The sequence below is a fragment of the Bos mutus genome, chromosome 3 (assembly GCF_027580195.1).
Source record: "Bos mutus isolate GX-2022 chromosome 3, NWIPB_WYAK_1.1, whole genome shotgun sequence".
Taxonomy (NCBI): Eukaryota; Metazoa; Chordata; class Mammalia; order Artiodactyla; family Bovidae; genus Bos; species Bos mutus.
This window is the reverse complement of record NC_091619.1, coordinates 40,948,662-40,968,408: the sequence shown is the minus strand read 5'-3', so window position 1 is coordinate 40,968,408 and position 19,747 is coordinate 40,948,662. Positions and strand designations below refer to the sequence as shown.

Sequence of the window (19,747 nt, the reverse complement as noted above, 5' to 3'; positions counted from 1 at the left end):
GAGTATTTTGTGGATGGAAAATGAAATTAAGAATATTTTAAATAATATGCAATGTTGGAAAGTCTGATGAGAAATGGGTGCTCTCGGATGCAGAAATACTGTAGCTATGGGAATGCTTCTGGGGGCATAAATATGTATTAAAAACCCTAAAATACAACTACTAAATGGATCCAGGCATTGGACTTTTTAGACTTGATTTTGAAGAAATCATTATAGGTATGCTCAAAAGTATTTGTTCAAGGCAAGGATGCTTGCCCAAATGTTAGAATAATAAGATATTATCTAATAGAATAGCAATATGATTGATTATATAAACTATGGTTTATCCATCCAATTAAATACCAAACAAATCATGCTATTAAAATGTATGCCTAGAAAAGTCAGAAGGAATAGACACAAAAATGTTTAGTGATTGTTAACGTCGTAGGCTTTTAATTTCTTCTTTATACCATTCTGAATATCCCAAAATTGCTGGAATGAGTATGTACTGTCTTACTAAGACGAGGGGCATTTGAGATAAAGAAAATGAGATGAAAACTGTCATGGTTATGTAGAACACTGTTATGTAGAAATACTGTTATGTAGAAACAATTTCCCAAATATCTCACCTGGTGGATTCAGGGGCTTTTCTGATAACAGAATTAACTGCCCTTATTGTCAATGATGGGCTTCCCTGGTGGCTCAGTGGTCAATAATCCACCTGCAATGCAGGAGATGCAGGTTCAATCTCTGGGTTGGGAAGATTCCCTGCAGGAGAAAATAGCAACCTGCTCTGGTATTTCTGCCGGGATAATCCCACAGTCAGAGAAGCCTGGCAGGCTACAGTCCATGAGGTCCCAAAAGTCAGACATGACTAAGTATACACTCATTGTCCATACACATCTCAACAGCTTTCCTTTATTGACCATTTTAAAGTGGGCAAGTCTCTGTGCTTATATTTATACATGCTATCTCCTTTATTCCTTAAAACAAACCCCTATGTAGATATTATTCTCACCTTTGCCGATGAGGAAACTGAAGCTCCAAGACGTTAAGTAAGTGTAAGATACAGGAAGGATTTGTGCCCAAGTACTCTACTGGAACACTTAACCTCTAAACTATGTTGCTTTTCCTATGTAGTTTTAAGCCTGAGCATCATCTTTGCTCCAGATTATCTGGAGTAAGAATAAGAGGCATGAAGGGAAAATTGTACATGTGTGCTAAGTGGCTTCAGTCATGTCTGACTCTTTGTGATCCTATAGACTGTAGCCTGTCAGGCTCCTCTGTCCATGGGATTCTCCAGGCAAGAATACTGGAGTGGGTTGCCGTGCCCTCCTCCGGGGGATCTTCCTGACACAGGAATAGAATCTGTGTCTCTTACTTCTCCTGCGTCGGCAGGCAGGTTCTTTACCATTAGTGCCACCTGTGTAGAAGTTTAGTCCCAAACAATGCAAGAGTCTTTGTAATACAGATTGAACTTCACTTTGTTTTCATATTTGCTCTACAACGTCTGAAAATATATGAGCAAATTAAGTGATGCTGAAGAATAGATGTTTAAGAATATAAGATGAAAAAATCTGAGAATATTTTCCCACTGGAAAATTTTCTCATGGGGAATGTAGCAGATATCCCTACCTTACTCTAAGCAATATGAGAATATTTGAAAATTTGTGTGAATCCGGACAAGAAAAGCATGAGTCTGCTTAATTAACAAAAACATCTGGATGGTAAAAGTTTATTTTATTTATCTGTCAATCTCAAGAGGCAAAAAAAAAAAAATCACTACCAAGGTTTGACAAAGCAGATAATTAACACTATAGATTTTTAGTGAGGCTTCAAGTTCTACTGGTTTTCTCAGATGGCATTAAGACACATACACATGCCCACGTGAAGGAACAATATACACTGAGCTAACTGCACAAGAGATCTCATTGTTGGAACATTAACCATGATTATTTTCATAGCTGTGCCATTTTGAGATCATTATGGAATATGGGAGAAGGAGGGGGAATAGGAAGAGGAGAATGTGGTGGTAAGGACCAAACACAGACAGTGTGAACAGACACTAATTCATGTAACAGAAAGTGGGCAACTTAACAATGAACTGATGCAGGCTCCCTGTGGAATTTCTCTGCTATGACTCAGGTCTTTTATTTTTTTCTACATCTATGTAATTCAAATTTAATCATGATCTCTGAATCTTTTGGCAGCAGGGGCTCGGAGGGGGAATTCAGAATCCAAGAGACTGACTTAGTGTGTAACACACACAACATTTTAGTATCCATGAGATAATTTATGCTTTTATAGCAATAAAGATCATCTGATAGTAAGGGTTTTAATTTCTGCCTGGTCTTACTGAATCACTCTGTCAGAAGAGTTATTTTACGCATGTTTCTTAAATAATACATCTTTTATATAAAATCTAAAAATTAATGTACAATCTAAAAGTCAGATTAAGTGCCAAAATGCAGGACCTGAATCTAGTAACACATTAACTCCTTGCTGCATAGAAGTTGCTTATAAAAAATACAGGCTGCACTTTTTTGTGATCCATGCAGTAAATGTTCACAAAAGTCAAGCAAACAACTAGACATCATTCAGCTACTAAAATTAACCCAACCAGTCACAACAGACTTAACCACAGAAAGTGCTGATGGCTGCATCAAAACCATGCTGGGACGAGCTAGTCCTAGAAAGGGCTGGTTGGAAGAACCAGAAAGGAAACCCTGATTGTCACAAAATCTCCACTTGTTTCTATATGGGATTGAGACTGTTCTCTCCTCACATGGCTTTTCCCTACACCACAGTCTTTTGAGAAAGAGGCATTTCAGGCTTCAGATGAAAATAATCATCCTTGAATGAAAAAGCTGAGAAATACTTCTCTGGAGATTTTGATCCTGGAAACGGCTTGCTAAAGGTCCTTAAGGCAAGTGCCAGGAGTCAAAAAACAAAATATTAGGGCATTATCATGACATTGTAAATCAACTATACTTGAATTTTAAAAAATTGTCGAATAGTCTGAGCATGTAAACAATAAAATTGTTGACCAAGGAATTATATCCATGAATGAAGACTTATCACAAGGCCTATCTGGATAATATCAGCTTCTTGGGTTTTGAAGCACATGTAAACTGTACATCCTAGAAGCCCCATGCATTCTTCCCTTTTGTAGAGACTTCTGGAGTAGAAAAAAAGTCCGTGATGGTGCTTAAAAATAAATAAATAAAAAGACCAACCAGAGCACAAAGAAGCTACTCAAATAACAAGCAGTTCTGAGGTTTGTTTTTGTTTGCCTGTTTCACTCTCACATTTTACTTTTGTGATTGGCATATGGAAAACCAAACTGAGAAATCATAATGTTGGAGTATTTTAAGGGCATGCTGTCATAGATGTTAACAAGCTTATTTATACAATAAGACCTCTGCAGAAAGTGCTCAGCTCGATGCCACATTCCAGAATAGCCACCGGTAGTTTCTTTTTCTAAATTGGCTATGTTTACAGGTTTCACAAATACCCCTGAAGTCTTCCCAGTGTGCTTGGCGATGATAAAATTCATGGCAATGTCATCACAGTTCTGCGTCTCATCTAACAAAGCATGGACGGCTGCAGGCTGCCTCTCAAAGAGTTCCAGGTATTTGCTGTGGAAGAAGGAGGCTCCAATCAGGACCAGCGAGTAATGATCACCATTTCCAAACCCTGGTGTCTGCAGTTCAAAACCTCCATAGCTGTAGATACCAGAGGAAGTAGACACATGCTTTCTGGGAACAAATCCTACAATTTGATCAGGAAATTGCTGAAAAGATAAAAAAAATAGTAATAACTCAGTGTGGCATTTCTTTAGAGCTAACATGGTGAAAAAGGCAATGATTTATTACAGAAAGAATTAAACTGATTCATCAGTGTTATTTTACTCCTGGCTTCTACACCTCAATTTCCTTTAACTCCAGGCAACTTCATATATCTATGTCCTGGTAAGTTTAAAGTTCAAATTCCATCATAACCCAAATCTCTTTAAAAAATTTCTGACCTCTCAAATAGTCTCCCAATTCACACATTATCTGATATTAATAAATTCTAGTCACCAATGAGTCTGGTTTTTCAGAGTTTACTGTAAAAGAAGTTGACTATATGAACAATGCTTATTATAGGAGATTAAGAAGATATGTGATTATTTTGGAAAACTGTTTTAATCTCTTAGGAGTAAATAAAATTATGGATGTACATGTATCATTTTACTGCTTTTCCATGTTGATTTCAATGTTTTTGAAAGTCACTGTTGGTTTTAAACAATGTTTTATTTTTATTCCTTTTCTTTTTCCTTAAAAAAATATACATACACACACGCAAATATATATATATATACATACATATATACAGTTGACCCTTAAACAATACAGGAGTTAAGGGTGCCAACTGACAGTATAATGGAAAATCCATGTATAACTTTACAGTCAGCCTTCAATATCCATGGTTCTGCATCTACAGATTCAACCAACTATGCATCATATAGTAATATGGTATGTATTTATTGCAAATATCTGAGTGTAAGTGGACCTGTATGCTTCAAGCTTGTGTTGCTCAAAGGTCAATATGTATATGTATACAGTCACTTCAGTTGTGTCTGACTCTTTGCAACCCCATGGACCATAGCCGGCTTGCTCTTTTGCCCATGGGATTTTCCCAGAAGAATACTGGAGTGGGTTGCTATTTCCTCCTCCAGGGGATCTTCCTGACCCAGGGACCAAATCGGTGTTTTCTGCATCTTCTATACTGCAGGTGGATTCTTTGCCGCTTCGCTACGGGGGAAGTCATAGATACATGTGCTTGTACATATATATATATGTGTATGAAGAGATGTGTCAGGATCTATGAAGAAAGGATGGTATTAAAGCAATAATAGTTGGATGAGAATGACTAAAAATAAAACAAAAGTCAACAAAGAAAAGCAGTGAGTCATGGAAAAGAAATATGAACTGAAAAAGGTTCAGTTCAATCTCATAAATATCTTGAGTTTCATTCATTTACCAACAGATGCTAAACTAGGGACACACACACACAAATCAGTCTGGATTTAATCCCATGTCAAAGAATGCATAGCCTAGGGAGAGTGTGATACAGATAGGTGGACTAGGAATTAGCACATTGTTGAGGAAGCTGTAAAGCAGCTGAGGGATTCTCAGGACAGCACTGAGGACGCAGGGAGGTACAGGGGAACGTCAGGGGTTGGGGGATAAACGCTGGGAGGCCTCAGAGACGAGGCACCACTTACATAACCTAGGAGGACGACAGAGATTTCACAGATGGCTAGAGCAGGAAAAGGAGAAGGACTGCAAACAGAGGTCATGGTTAAGTGCAAAGGCACAGACATGTGTCTGTTCTGATCCTGCTTGTCTCCATGCCCCAAATCTCTATACTCCATAGGGCACCAATGGGACCAAACTTTAGGAGTCAGATTATCTTGGGCAATGGATTGAAACTGTTCTTGACAGTTTTATGGATGAAACTTAAAATCATATTTATCCATCTTTAATCATGGTTTACTTGGATTTTTCTAACCTGACATTTTCAGAAAATTGAGTTTTTCACCTGAAATAGAAATCTCACAGCTGGAGTACTACATTAGAAATTTTTTCCTGGGAAGCTTTTATTTATAGGGCTGGAAAAATTGCTGATATGGAAAAAATGTGTTGATTAGTATGCTAGGCATGAAGCTGAAAACTGAAGTTTTGAAAATTCTGGTATCTGTAGAGTACTGTGACCGCTTACCATTAATACCTAATGTTGTCACATCTCAAGTTGCTAATCAAGGAGAGTTACTACAGTGCAAATTAAACCATTTATTGGGTAGTACAGTGTTTAATTACTGGACACGCTTCAGAGTATTAGTATGTAATTCTGCTTTCAGGTACTTGTAGTGAAACTTGTAAAAAGCTGGCTACTATGAACAAATATTCAACAGGAAAAAGGTGTTTTTATAGAATACCAGGCAATTAATGCCTATTTATACCAGCTGGGATTTAAGGGGGGAAAAGTCTACCACCACAATGGTGCATGTAGAATTATTATTAATATTAATTTTTAAACAATGATCTCAGAATTAAATTTTGTGGATATAATTATTTCTTTCAAAGGAAGCTCTATGCAGCAGTAATACAGAAGTATACTTCTCATTTGAGATACAGGTCTGTGGCCTTGTGGAAAGTGTCTCAGGATTTTTAGTCTTTGCTCTGTCCTATACCAGATAATTTCCTCATTGTTCTTTGGAAGGCAATTCTAGCTCTTCTCCCCAGTATGCCAAATATAAATCAAGTATAGATAAAAGATACCATAACTGTCAGTTAGCTTAACTGAGCTCAGGAAATCTGATTACTTTATGATAAAGTAATCTCCTTTTTAGATAAATACTGTCTACACTAGTCTGGGTAACCTCCACATTAAACCATGTTGCTCTGGTTAAACTCTAGATCAGACTTTATACTAATGATTTCATAAAGCATGTAGCAACATTACCTGCCACACAGAAAAAGCGAAAACAAGGTCCTGGGCGCTAATCAGCAAGTCATCATCTACCATTAACACCGCTGAAATGAAAGAAAAAAATTTAAATCAAACAGTTTGGAAGTGAAGACAGAAGTTGTAAGACACAGTGGTGTCTTTATAGATCATTCAGATGAAGTATTTTCTGAATGAAATCAGTAAATAAAAAATGTATTCTTAAAGATTTATCTAGCAGAAAAAGTTTTTACTTGAACTATAATTGATTTTATAATTTCCAAAGGGGGAGATTATCAAGTAGTTATCATCCATTATCCTAGAAACTAATGAACCTATAAATAAATAAAACCAAGGTTCTTTTAAGCAAATTACAAGCTCATGTAACTGCTATGAGTGGGAGGAAAAGAAGGTGGCAAAACACATCAAGCATAAGTTAAATAGCATTTTACTAACTTATGTGCTGCAATAAGATGTAATCATAGCATGTCTTCTTTTACAATATTAATTAACCTCTTTATCACTGTTGCAAGATATATGTGATTTCTCCCCAGGAGACTGCTTCTTGACATCTGGGAAACTGCCTCTTAAGTTTTTCAAAATGCTTTCTCATGATTAAATTTCCCTATTTTCTCCAGACAATTAAGGTAAGCAGGAGGCCCTAAAGCCACACGGGAGTCCCCAGTTCTGGTTAACTGCAGCCCTGTCAGACTAAAAACCCAGCTGCAACTCACCTTTGGTTTCCAGTTCAGGAAAGACCTGGAGTCGATTTCTCATTCTGTTTGTGGTCTGTGCTTTGAAGTTCACGGGGACAGGGTGAGGCCCTAGGGAGTTCCACAACTCCTCTGGTCCCTTCTCCCCAACATTGTTCCATATCACAATCACTTTATGCAGATATGGAACTGCCTGATAATGATTTAAAAGTCTCAATAAGAGATCTGTTCTATTGTACGTCTGCATTATGAGAGTAAAGGAATCCTGGGTGGGCTTGCCCTGAGATTTTATTTCCCTACGCAAAGTGAGCATCTTGTCTTCTTTGATATTAGGGAGTAAAGTGGTTAAAGCCCCAGCTACCAGCAGTAACACAAGGATGACCACCAAAGAGAGACGAAGCACACGAATTCCCATCACTCTTCCTGGGAGCTTGCAGATGTGGCAACACCTGGAGTAGAAATGGAAGTAAAATGCAGAATCTTAGCATTCTCACTAGTTACCATGGTTTTGCCTCTGCTTTTTTAAGGAGAGAAAGGTCAAACACCTTTTAGTTATTCAAGTTCAGTTCCTCCTGCCTTTTTGATTTGGCCTAAGACAAAAAGCGCAGTGAATAAACCTTCCCTTCCCTGACTGCTTTGCAGTTGCAGACAAAAGAACATCTATACACAGGAAGAATTAAGCAGCACATTTTAAAATTTGCCCTCATTTTGCTACTAAAAATTTGGAAATGAGATTATTTTCAAATTGGATTATATTTCTTTTTGTTGTTGTTGTTTAGTCACTCAGTCATATCTGACTCTTTTGTGATTCCATGGACTGTAGCCCACCAGGCTCCTCTGTCCATGGGATTTCCCAGGCAAGAATACTGGAGTGGAGTGGATTGCCATTTCCTTCTCAAGGGGATCTTCCCAACCCAGGGATCAAACCCACATCTACATTGGCAGGCAGATTCTTTACCACTGAGCCACCTGGGAAGCCCTATATTTCTCTTAGTAACTATTTAAATAATTAGTATATATTTCTCTTAGTAGTATACTAATTATTTAAATGGCTTTATTGAGATATCAACATTCAGAAAACGAAGATCATGGCATCTGGTCCCATCACTTCATGGGAAATAGATGGGGAAACAGTGGAAACAGTGTCAGACTTTATTTTTTTGGGCTCCAAAATCAGATGCAGATGATGACTGCAGCCATGAAATTAAAGGATGCTTACTCCTTGGAAGAAAAGTTATGACCAACCTGGATAGCATATTCAAAAGCAGAGACATTACTTTGCCAACAAAGGTCCATCTAGTCAAGGCTATGGTTTTTCCAGTGGTCATGTATGGATGTGAGAGTTAGATTGTGAAGAAAGCTGAGCACCGAAGAATTGATACTTTTGAACTGTGGTGTTGGAGAAGACTCTTGAGAGTCCCTTGGACTGCAAGGAGATCCAACTGTCCATTCTGAAGGAGATCAGCCCTGGGATTTCTTTGGAAGGAATGATGCTAAAGCTGAAACTCCAGTACTTTGGGCACCTCATGCGAAGAGTTGACTCATTGGAAAAGACTCTGATGCTGGGAGGGATTGGGGGCAGGAGGAGAAGGCGACAACAGAGGATGAGATGGCTGGATGGCATCACTGACTCAATGGACGTGAGTTTGAGTGAACTCCAGGAGATGGTGATGGACAGGGAGGCCTGGCGTGCTGCGATTCATGGGGTCACAAAGAGTCGGACACGACTGAGTGACTGACCTGTACTGACTGAGATATCATTGACACATAAAATTATATATATTTAAGGTGTACAACTTATTCTTATATATATATAGATACACACACACACACACACACATATATATATAAACATTTCAGTATACTAAATTTAAACTTATCTTTTGGCAGCAAACTTGTTTCCAAATGAAATCATATGCAGAATCCTAATGTATGAATCAGGTAACAGTGGTAGGAGCAGCAGCAGCAAACAATTATAATGGTTTATTACTTATTAGATCCTGTACTCTGTGCTTTGCATGCCATAGCATTTGCTTATTTTCTCAATAAATTAAATAATTACTGAGCACTATTTTAGGTTCTGTGTGTATAGCAATGAATAAGATAGATGATGTCTCTGCTGTTCATAGCAGAGGAAATAGTAAGGAGAGACAGATAAAGTAAATAAACTCAGAGCTAATTTAGGATAGTGGTAGTGAAGAGAATACATCAGAAGGACACCTTGTGGTTTCAGTGGGGCACTTGTAGCTGGGCCATCATCCTGGAGGCATTAGATTCCAAACAAAATCTCACTTCACTATTCAAATGATGTGCAACTACTCTTCTGTTTTTCATTGAGGAAACTTGGCAACAGTTCCCCTGATCTTGTTTCACGTTGTGAGGTGTGTGGTGTCACTGCAGAAATAGTTTTTCTCCATATAGATCAACAAGGACGTAGAGAGGTCATATAGACCACGCCTTTAACATCTTTTAAAGTTCACAAGAGTGGGTACTGGGGAATTCCAAAGATGGAAGGAGAACATACCCCACACTGTGCTCGTGCACTGAGCGCTGTGCAAGCAAAGGAAGAACTTACTCATAAGGACAAAGGAATGGTCAGTGTCACTCAGCGACTCTCACTTTTCAAAAGTCTAGATTTGAAAAGCAATGTTCCCTTGTAGTAATCTTTTCAGAAAGCTTTCAAGGATGTTCTCTCCTGGACTTTGTCTGCAGCCTGTTCTGTTAAGAAAAGCAATTTTGTGTTTCCCCTTTCATCTTGGCCTCACTCTAAGAAATGAATAAAATGGATTGTTTCTTAGGTAACCTCAGCTTTACTATGATTATTTTTCAAGGATGGGCAATTTAAGGTTTGAGAGTACAAATGTCTTCACTGTATATAACCTCTCCCTAAAACAACACATACTGTTAATGTGATGAACCAAACAGAAACCATTATAAATTAATAGCCTTGATTCAAAGACCTTGATAATCCTTCTAACACTGAATCAAAAGCAAGTCTCATAAAACATATTTTCAGTTCTGCATAAAAATGGCTGGTTACAAGCACTCAGAGTTAAGATTCATCTGACAACTACATTAAAGTATACCCTGATTGAGATCTTAATGTTCATTTTCTACAGCAGAGTAGGAATAACATATTCTAGAATTTATATAGCAGTGTCTCTAGTCAATAAAGCAGATTCTGGTTAACTACCTGCCAGTTTAGTGGAGAAAGAGTAATGAAGATTCATCTCTATAGCCTACTATAAATAGACATTGTCAAGGAGAATTCATGAATGACTGTTTCGCTTTTACCAATAATATACTTTTAAGTGGGAGTTTTCCTCCATATCCATCATAGAAATTTCCTCTGTCAGATAGCTTCTAACCCCCTGTTTTCCTTGTATCAAAAATGTTTTGAGAGTTATGAATAATTTAAATCTTTGGAAAGACAATGCAAATATTTCATGCAGTTATACAGACCAATAAAGTTATGTAACATGTGTAGTCTGTATAGAAAAGTAAGAACTATATAGATTGCAGTGCAAGCGGCATCTCTGTGCTTTGAGAACAGCTGAAGTCTGGGACTTTATTGTTGATGCACTGGAAACAGCCTTAGAACAGATTGGAGAGTGATGACTTCATATAGCTATTTGGATTTCAGTGTATAGCTTTCTTCTGTTCACTGTCTAGAGAAGACTGTACCATCTAATTCACAGCTTTGAGTTTTGAATGGGGAATATGAGAAAGAATACACCTGGATAACCTTCATCTTAGAAAGAATTAAGAACTAAAATGATTTAGTTTCAAAGTATATCTGTAAACCTCCCTGCTGGTCCAGTAGTTAAGAATCTGCCTACCAATGCAGGTGACATGGGTTCGATCCCTGGTCTGGGAAGATCTCACATGCCGGGGAGCAACTAAGCCCATTCACCACAACTACTGAGCCTGTGCTGTAGAGCCCAGGAGCCACAACTACCGAAACTCGAGTGCCCTAGAGCCAGCTCCACAACCAGAGAAGCGACGGCAATGAGAAGCTTGTGCACCACAACTAGAGAAGCCCCCACTCACTGCAACTAGACACAGCCCCTGCACAGCGGTGAAGACTCAGGGCAGCCAAAAATAATACAGAAATAAAATTTAAAGTGACATCTGTCGGTATCTTCTGAAACCCCACTTCATTCCAGAAAGGACCGAGATCCCTGATAGCACAGTCCGTGACTCTTTCCATTGTGTTGTGGTAAATTCTGCAAGGCTGCGTCATAAAGTAGTCTACGAGACTGTCACTAAGGTACCTGTATGATAATATAAATATTAATATTGGTATGTTGATTGTTTTTACAACTTTATTAACATTTATTTCACATACCATAAGCTTCACCCATATAAAGTACACAATTCAGTAGCTTTTAGTATCTACACAGAATTATGCAACCAAATCTAATTTTGTAACATTTTTAACACTCTAAAAAGAAGAGTGTTAAACCTACTCATTAGCAGTCACTCTTCACCTCCATTTCCCCTCATTCTCCACCCCAGCACCAAGCTAACACTGATCCACTTTCTATCTCCATAGTTTGCCTATTCTGGACATTTCCTAAAAAGAGATCATACAATATATGGCCTATGTGTCTGGCTTTTTTCACTTAGCATAAATGTTTTCAAGTTTCACCCATGTCATAGTATATAACCATACTTCTTTTTTTTATTCCCAAATAACCTTCTATTGTACAGATATACCACATTTTGTTTGTGTTAACAGTTGCTGGACATTTGGGTTGCTTCCACATTTTGCTATTATGAATATTGCTGTTACAAATAATCATGTACATGTTTTTTTGTGAACATATGTTTTCATTTCTTTTGGGCGTGTACCTGGGAGTGGAATGACTGGGTCATTATATCAGAATTTTTAAATATTTGAAAAGTGAGGTATCTTTTAGAAAACCATTATTTGAAATTTTAAGAATTGTTCTTAAATGTGGACCTAAGACAGAGTAGGAAAGTAAATAATGCAATGAAGCAACAATTACAAATTCTCTAGTGTTTGTCTTTAAATGAATGAGGCAATCTGAATTTTCAAAGACCTGCTATTCAGTTATTTACTACATCTTCTACCAGAGTTCCTCAGGAAGAACACTACTGAATGATGAATTCTTTACTCCAGGCTAGTTCTTTGGGATTAAAAGCAACAATTATCTAGACAAAAGCTGAAAACAAATAGTCTGGGCTGCTGTCTATGGGGTTTTACAGAGTCGGACAGACTGAAGCGACTTAGTAGCAGAAGCAGCAGCAGCATGAACAAAGACTAGTTTAGCCAGAGCATGGCATGAATGAAGATTAGTTATGTCCTCTGACTCACAAGATAGAAAAGCAATGAGCAGCGTCACGTCATACACCGAGAAGCTGTCATTTTCATTCTAATGCCACAGATGGTAGAAGAATAGTAACTATTCTGCCATTTCACTATGAGATTTGCCTCATATTGTACAGATTGTTTTCTCCTCTGGCTCATCCTCCAAAATACGCACTTGCCAAAAAAACTGATGATTACAGCATATAGATGCTCAGAAAGGGGCCCTTCACCGCCACAAGATAAAAACATTCCAAGGTGGAACACAGAGGCTAATTTAGAACCTGGGGTTCCCTTCTGTGAACATGAAAGAAGAATCAGAAGACATCAGCGTACACCTGATGAGCAGCTTCTGGCCAGGTGACATACATCGTTCTAACTGAGGCGAAGGCATATGTGGCACCCAATTTCAAAAGGACTTTCCTCTTACGGTACCTAGAGCCCACAGGCTGGCCATGACTCCACATGTTGTACACGCTCTTTCTCCCTACCCACCAGACTCCTACACCCTGCCCTTCTACGGGCAAGACTCTTTCAAACATCCCCTCCCCTGTGCTTCTCTCACCACTCTCCATCCTCAGTGATCCTGGGGATGGGGAACGCAGTGCTACCGGACTTTGTTTCCAGGTATTACAACTATTGGCTGAGCCTCCTTTTCGACCGGGACTGTATTGACGGCCCTTTCTGTCAGGCTCTGCAATCCAGAACAGTGCCTGGCCATTTTTTGAGCAAGGTTCACAATGCTCTGTGGTTGAAAAAAGTGAGGGAATCTATATTTAAACAGTCTTAAACTTCACAATGGGGCTTCCCTGGTGGCTCGGTGGTAAAGAATCCACCTGCTAAAGCAGGAGATGCGGGTTCGGTCCCTGGGTTGGGAAGATCCCTTGGAGAAGGAAATGGCAACCCACTCCAGTGTTCCTGTCTGGGAAATCCCATGGACAGAGGAACCTGGTAGTCTGTAATCCATGGGGTCACAAAGAGTCAGACACAATGACTAAATAACAACAATAAACTTCACAATGAATCAAAAATGCCTGAAATTAAAAAAAAAAAATAAACTCAATCGAGTCAAGACTTAAGAAACCATTCCCTCTATAAAAGACCTGGGTTATCCCAGGTGCTAGAGAGTATTCTAAGAAGAGCTTTTACTTTTGTATTTCCCCCCATTCAGGGAATTCATTCTTTTCATTGTATTTTATAAATGCCATTCAGCTTTCTCATTTTCAACCAATGATATCCTCTCCTTCCTAAATGATTTGCCCTCAGTTTTCCTTCTAAAGAACCCATCTATTTTTTTTTTTTTTACGGTTCTTCTTCTTCTTTTTAAGAAACACCTTTCTTAATACATAAGCTATAATTTTTTAAAGTCTTTATTGAATTTGTTAAAATGTTGCTTCTGTTTTATGTTTTGGGTTTTTGGCCATGAGGCATATGGGATCTTAGCTCCCTGACCAGGGATCGAACCTGCATCCCCTGTATTGGAAGACGAAATTTTAATCACTGGACCAGCAGAGAAGTCCCTAACTCCCATCAGGGAGTCTTAACTCTGATTACTTTTTTCACGAGTCCAAATAATCAACATAAGTTATTTTGTGTTAATGATATTATATAGGAATAAGAAAGGCAGGAATATGAATAGACTTAAAGTAATAAATAATAAAAGGATCCACACAGTATCACAGATTTACCTTGTGGTTTTGCTGTGTTTACAGCCAACTGTACAGTGATCTGAACGGATGATTTAGATGCCTACAATCTGGATCTACTGTGTCATGAACTGGCTCTTAGGGTTAAAGTGATTCATCTTTTTTTATCAACAGTATAACTGACTACAACATATATAGGATCACTGATAGCCAATCTAAGTTCTGTTATTTAGAAGGCTTAAGATTGACCTTTCCTGCCCTTTTGAGACTACAGTTCTGAAACAGAATTGCTAAAACATATTGGTAAATAGCTGCATTTACTACAATATCACATTTGAAAAACAGAAGTTGCGGCCACAGGTCATTTCTCACTGCAAGCTATAAGAAAGAATTTCTGTATTGATCACACTAAAAAGCAAGTCCTCCTCCTGGCAGCCAGGTTGAGTGAGCCATTCCCTTACAGGTATATCAGGTTCAAATGAACTCTAAAAAACATGTATGTGTGTGTGTATGTGTGTGTGCGTGCATGCACATGTGTGTTCATTTGTTCTTTGCAATCCCATGAACTGTACTGGGATTTCCAAGACAAGAATACTGGAGTAGGTTGCCATTTCCTCTTACAGGGGATCTTCTTGATCCCTGTAGCGATTGAAACTGGGTCTCCTACATTGCAGGAGGATTCTTTACCATTGAGCTACCTGGGAAGCCCATAAAACACAGATAGCAGAAACCAAGGACCTGTGTCTCCACTTTCCTCCCCAGTCTTGACCTATTATCAGTAGCAAAGTCTGCTTGTCAGTCCTGGCATTTTTGTCCCTTCCTAAGGCATCCTGTACAAATCATCAAATTGCTTCTCAATACTTCTTCAGGCAGCTACTCTCAATTAACTAGATTTGCTTTCTCATCATGGATTAAAGAGGAAATAACATATAAATATTATGTAGAAAGTCTTCTTAAAACACTGCCTCCGTCAATACAGCCATTTGTTACTGAGGCAGAGGCCTTCTCTGTCCTCAAAGTGCACAGGTCTCAATTATGCTAGATGTAAGTTTCTTCCAGTCTTGCATCTTCCTCTTGGAATTGCTAACTAACTGTAGCTATTATGATGATAATTATGATGATGATGTTTGAAGATGATCAAACTTATGGACATATATCAGAGCAGGAGAAGGAATGGCCTTATTCCTATGAGGAACATCCACTACTTATAAGGATCCAAGGAGTCAATGCATCCTAAGAAGAAAGCCTAGAAATAGAAAAGCATTTTTAGCTCAGCACAGTGTCATGCAAAATTAGTTCAAGAAATGGGTCAAAAAGAAACCAAGTCTATCTGCAAATACATTATTTTTACCATTCCAGAATATTGAAGCTTTTCATTTGAACTTCTCTCTGTTTTAGTCACAGGAAAGTGGAGGGGAGGCAAGATTGCTGGGTGACAGATCCTTGGAATGTTCTAAAGAATCCTCTTACTTTTTACACAATACTGGTTTTCAGCAATAAACTCACATTCCAAAATCATTTCTCGAAGAGAAACAGATTTTATATGTATGAATTATAATTTGCAAATAGCTTTAGATATCAGACCTAAAATCAATGCAATCCGAATTCATGTGAGCTTCCTAACTTTATTAGAGGAAGGTCAGGATATCCATGGTTAGTCCCCACAAACAAACATTCCTAGGTGCTTACCCAGCCCAGCACTGTCAGACCCTAGGGTTGATAATGAGTAAGACCTCCAATTCCTGCCCTCACAGAGCTTACCAGTAGTAACAAAAGTTGTCAGACCTCTTTCCTCTGTGTGTTACTTAACATCTCAACTCTTTAGATACACGGGGATTAAAATGCATCCACCCCATTTTGTAGATAGGATAGCTGAGCCTGAGAATATTAAATGATGCTTCCTGAGCCACAGAAAGAGTAGAGGGTCTGAACAAACTCCCACCTCCCATGTGTCCCACCTTGTATTTTCAGTGTTTTCTGTGTAGTCTCTGTTTTCAGCTTTGTCCTGGTTTACAGGAATAAACTTTTTATTGACTTTATGTTATAGTCCGGAATACTGTTTCAATGGATAAGATCTAAAACAGGTGATGCAGTATTTTCTAATAGATCCTGGCTCAGTAAAAACTCTTTATTTCCAAGGAAACAAAAGTATCTCTATAGGAAACATTTTTTTCTCAGATAAAAATACCGGTACTTCACCTGTGTTCATAGTAGCATTATTCACAAGAGCCAAAAGGTGGAAGCAACTCAAATGTCCATTGGCAGATGAATGGCTAAACAAATGTGGTATAGACATACAATGAAATATTATTCAGCCTTTAAAAATGAAGGGGATTCTGACACATGTTACAGGATGAACCTTGAGGACATCATGCTCAGTAAAATAAGCCAGTACAAAAGGACAAGTACTATACGATTTCACTTACATGAGGAATCTAGAATAGTCCAATTCAAAGAAACAGAAAAGTAGAAGGGTGGCTGCCGGGACCCGGGGAACAGAGAAATGGAGAGTTGTTTAATGGTTGTAGAGTTTCAGTTTTGTAGGATGAAAAAGTTCTTGAGATTGACTGCTCAACAAAGTCAATACACTGAACACTACTGAGCTACACACTTAAAAATGGTTAAGATGGCAGATTTGTGTATTTAACCACAATTTTTAAAAAGTAAAAAGAAAATCCTGGTACTTACCTCATTATGGTAAAGTTCTAATTTTTGAAAAATTTTTCCTTATGGCTTCAGTAATTGATAGGAACAGGCTCTCTTGGCACTATTGAGGGAAATAAAAGAATTTCCTGTGATGTTTTTGTCAATCAGGAGGAATTAAAAAAAATGCTTTAATGCCATGGTCCATAGACTTTGAATTATTTTTAGAACTTAAAATTTTCTATACTGTGTTCTAAATATTATATGTAGGTGACTAGGTAGATGATATCTTCCTGAGGTTTGTGCTAACATTGCTATATTTTTGTTTTCATCTTTCCCTTAAGTATCCAGAAACAGTAAATCCATATCACCCTGATGATCTAATGTTTACTCATTTGAAACCAGAACATATATGCCATGCAGAAAGGCCTCCAGACGCAGCAACCTGCACTTGTATTCAATTTCTAGACTTTTAAGTGTCTGTAGTTTTATCTACCATCAAAACTCTTTTTTCACTTAAGGTTCATATGGCATTCAATTTGAAGTACTAAAAGAAAAACACAGGGTTTAAAATAGAGTTGCAGGTAAAGGTCAGGATTAATTACATTACTGAGGAATGACAGATGGCATCCTTCCTAATCCTTACTATTGCCCAAAGGGAGCCAGAACTTTGACTGGAGATGACCTTCTGCCTCTTACTCCTCTGGGCCTTCATTTCTCACAGTCCTCAATTACACGTCTAAGAAGTTAGAGCTTTCCCTCCCATACAGTCCACACAGTTAACCTAATACAATTAATTAGTCAATGATCTAAACAATTATATAAAAGTTCAGGGCAGAAATTCATTCATTAGTTTAAAAATGTTCATGAATATATCTACCTGTTTTATAAATTTTATAAACTCATAATATATGAAGGAATTCAGAGCTGATTAGACTTGCAAGATACTGCATCTATAGTGACCATGTGAACAGAGCTGAAGAATCATTTTTGACTTTTCAAACTCATATTCTTTCATGATACAGTTACTGAAGGGACAAAGGGGTGGCTTAGCCTGTATCTAGACTCATCAGGTGACACTTATTTCTCCTCTCTATACCAAAAGCACCCCTTATGTACATCTTAGCATCACATAGTTCTAAAATCCTAGACTGATCTGCCCTGTCCTCACATCTGCTTCCTCTTCCCAAAAAATTCCTCCAGGAACTTTAATTCTCTGCTTAGCTCAGAGTCTAGCACATAGTAGACGCATTAAATGATTGTTGAATGAATGAAAGAAAGTAACTATAACTTTGATATGACAACATATATTGTTGTCATATGTTAACATATTTGGGACAAACATCATTTCAAGATGACAAAACAAACCAGACGTCATTTTCCACTCATAGAACTCCTGATTTAGTGTCCAATTTATATTTCTAAATTGGAAATTTATATAAACCATTATATTTCTAAGAAAATATTTACAACTGAAGTCGGTAATTATGCCATCGAAGAATGTGAAGTAGCACTGCCATTTTTTGAAAGAAGTTCTTTGCAGGAATAGCTATCTTACGTTTTTGGAAGTAAGCAGTGTAGCAATTTAGGAGTTCCAGAACCAATGTAACTGAAATTAAATTTCAGTTTCTCCAACTTATTTCAAAACTATTTGAAAAACGGTGTTGCAGACTTCTCCATAAACCAACTGAACAATTTCTCATCTGTAGCAATATAGGCAAAATGAAGAATTTATTTTCAAAGGCAGAATACAAAAACACAGGTCAAATTGCAGCTGATCTGGATGAGTTAAGAGAATACTGGAAATGAGTTGCTGAAATTTAGTTATTTGCATATATACATCTGAACCACCCTCCCCCACCAACCTCTGTCCCCAGTTACATCATATTGAAATAAAGCAGCTTTGGAGGAAAAACTCAACTGCAGTCGAAATATTTATAATACTTAAATATTAACCTAATTTGTACCCATTTAACCTTTCTCCAGCAGTGTAGTTGAGCAAAATTTAGTCTCTGGCTAACACAAAAGCTTCCTAAAAATATAAATAAATGCTACTAACTGAAAATATTTTTATGTTTTTCTGTTTAAATTAAAATAAAGAAATATAGGCCAAGAAAGGCAAAGACAAAATACTCTGTCCAGAACTTAATTTCTGGAATCTAGCTGTTTTTACACAGCAGTTTTAATTAACATGAACATTTTTTAAAAATTGTAGAATACATACATTATATTTTCAAAAATAAAAACACAGAATCACTACCCCACAAACTCATAAAGTTCCAAGAAAGAGAGCAAAACAGAAATATCTTCATTGTTAAAAAATTTTTTAACCAGAGAGCATTTTGCTATTTCCTTACCTCTCGTGCAGAAAAGACTGCAGTGAGACCTAGGCAATTTATTTGCTTGCAGCTTGGTTATCATAAAACGCAAGGGGCGTCTCGCTTACTCATTTTTTGCTTTCTCTCCAAACCCAGCAGTTTGCATTCACTCGGCGTCATTCGCTGGATTGATAACCTGGATGAAACGCTGCCCACAAAGAGAGAGCCTAAAGCTGGGGACAGTACCGGGTGGCCGCCCCTCCCTTTCAGTGATGCTCCACTTCCTGTTAGATTAAAAGGCTGTTCCCAAGAAGCTCGGTTTTGTAGTTTCTAGCTCACTTCCAAAAGCCAGTCTTTCCCCCATTGCTCCCTCAACGTAACAAGTTTTAATCATTCAGGTGATGGACCACCTGACCTTACCCAATTTCCCGGAAAGACACAGAAGAGGAGTTCCGGAGACCGTGGGGCCCAAGACTGGTCCGCAGGCTCGCCCCTCCACGCTCCGCAAGCCCTCGTGTCCCACCAGCGAGTGAATTTTCCTTGAGCTTCCCTGAAATGGGCAATGGGGTTCTCACGAGAATCAGAGCCGCGGCTCCGGCCTCTGGGATGACCTGGAAGTAAAGG

The 19,747-nt window shown here is 38.1% G+C and overlaps 1 protein-coding gene and 1 long non-coding RNA gene across 5 annotated transcripts in view; one reads left to right on the top strand and one right to left on the bottom strand.

Moving 5' to 3' along the window:
• Nucleotides 1–3,661, top strand: part of LOC138987221 (uncharacterized) — a 42,801-nt gene extending 39,140 nt beyond the window's left edge. The window contains exon 3 of the long non-coding RNA XR_011463654.1: nt 3,481–3,661. This is a non-coding gene — a long non-coding RNA (uncharacterized lncRNA). The remainder of the gene's footprint in view (nt 1–3,480) is intronic.
• Nucleotides 1,705–19,742, bottom strand: EXTL2 (exostosin like glycosyltransferase 2). Of its 4 annotated transcripts, XM_070367590.1 has the most exons (7): nt 19,544–19,742; nt 19,163–19,331; nt 18,364–18,508; nt 16,851–16,929; nt 7,206–7,633; nt 6,490–6,560; nt 1,705–3,772 (listed from the first exon to the last, which is right to left on the bottom strand). In XM_070367590.1, exons 4-7 carry the CDS (start codon nt 16,853–16,855, stop codon nt 3,284–3,286), a joined length of 993 nt encoding a protein of 330 aa, XP_070223691.1. In that variant the 5' UTR covers nt 16,856–16,929; nt 18,364–18,508; nt 19,163–19,331; nt 19,544–19,742; the 3' UTR covers nt 1,705–3,283. The 4 variants fall into 4 exon arrangements, with proteins under 4 accessions (XP_070223691.1, XP_070223690.1, XP_070223692.1 ...); XM_070367589.1 differs by lacking the exon at nt 18,364–18,508 and having other exon boundaries at nt 19,544–19,741; XM_070367591.1 differs by lacking the exons at nt 18,364–18,508; nt 19,163–19,331.
• Nucleotides 19,743–19,747: the final 5 nt, after the last annotated feature.

What these genes read in the sequence shown, in the direction of transcription:
- EXTL2 (XM_070367590.1), bottom strand. An exon ending in TCCTGAACTGGAAACCAAAG is followed by an intron (nt 6,561 to 7,205) that starts GTGAGTTGCAGC and finishes CTTTCATTTCAG; the next exon opens with CGGTGTTAATGGTAGATGAT. An exon ending in TCGCTTTTTCTGTGTGGCAG is followed by an intron (nt 3,773 to 6,489) that starts GTAATGTTGCTA and finishes TTATCTTTTCAG; the next exon opens with CAATTTCCTGATCAAATTGT.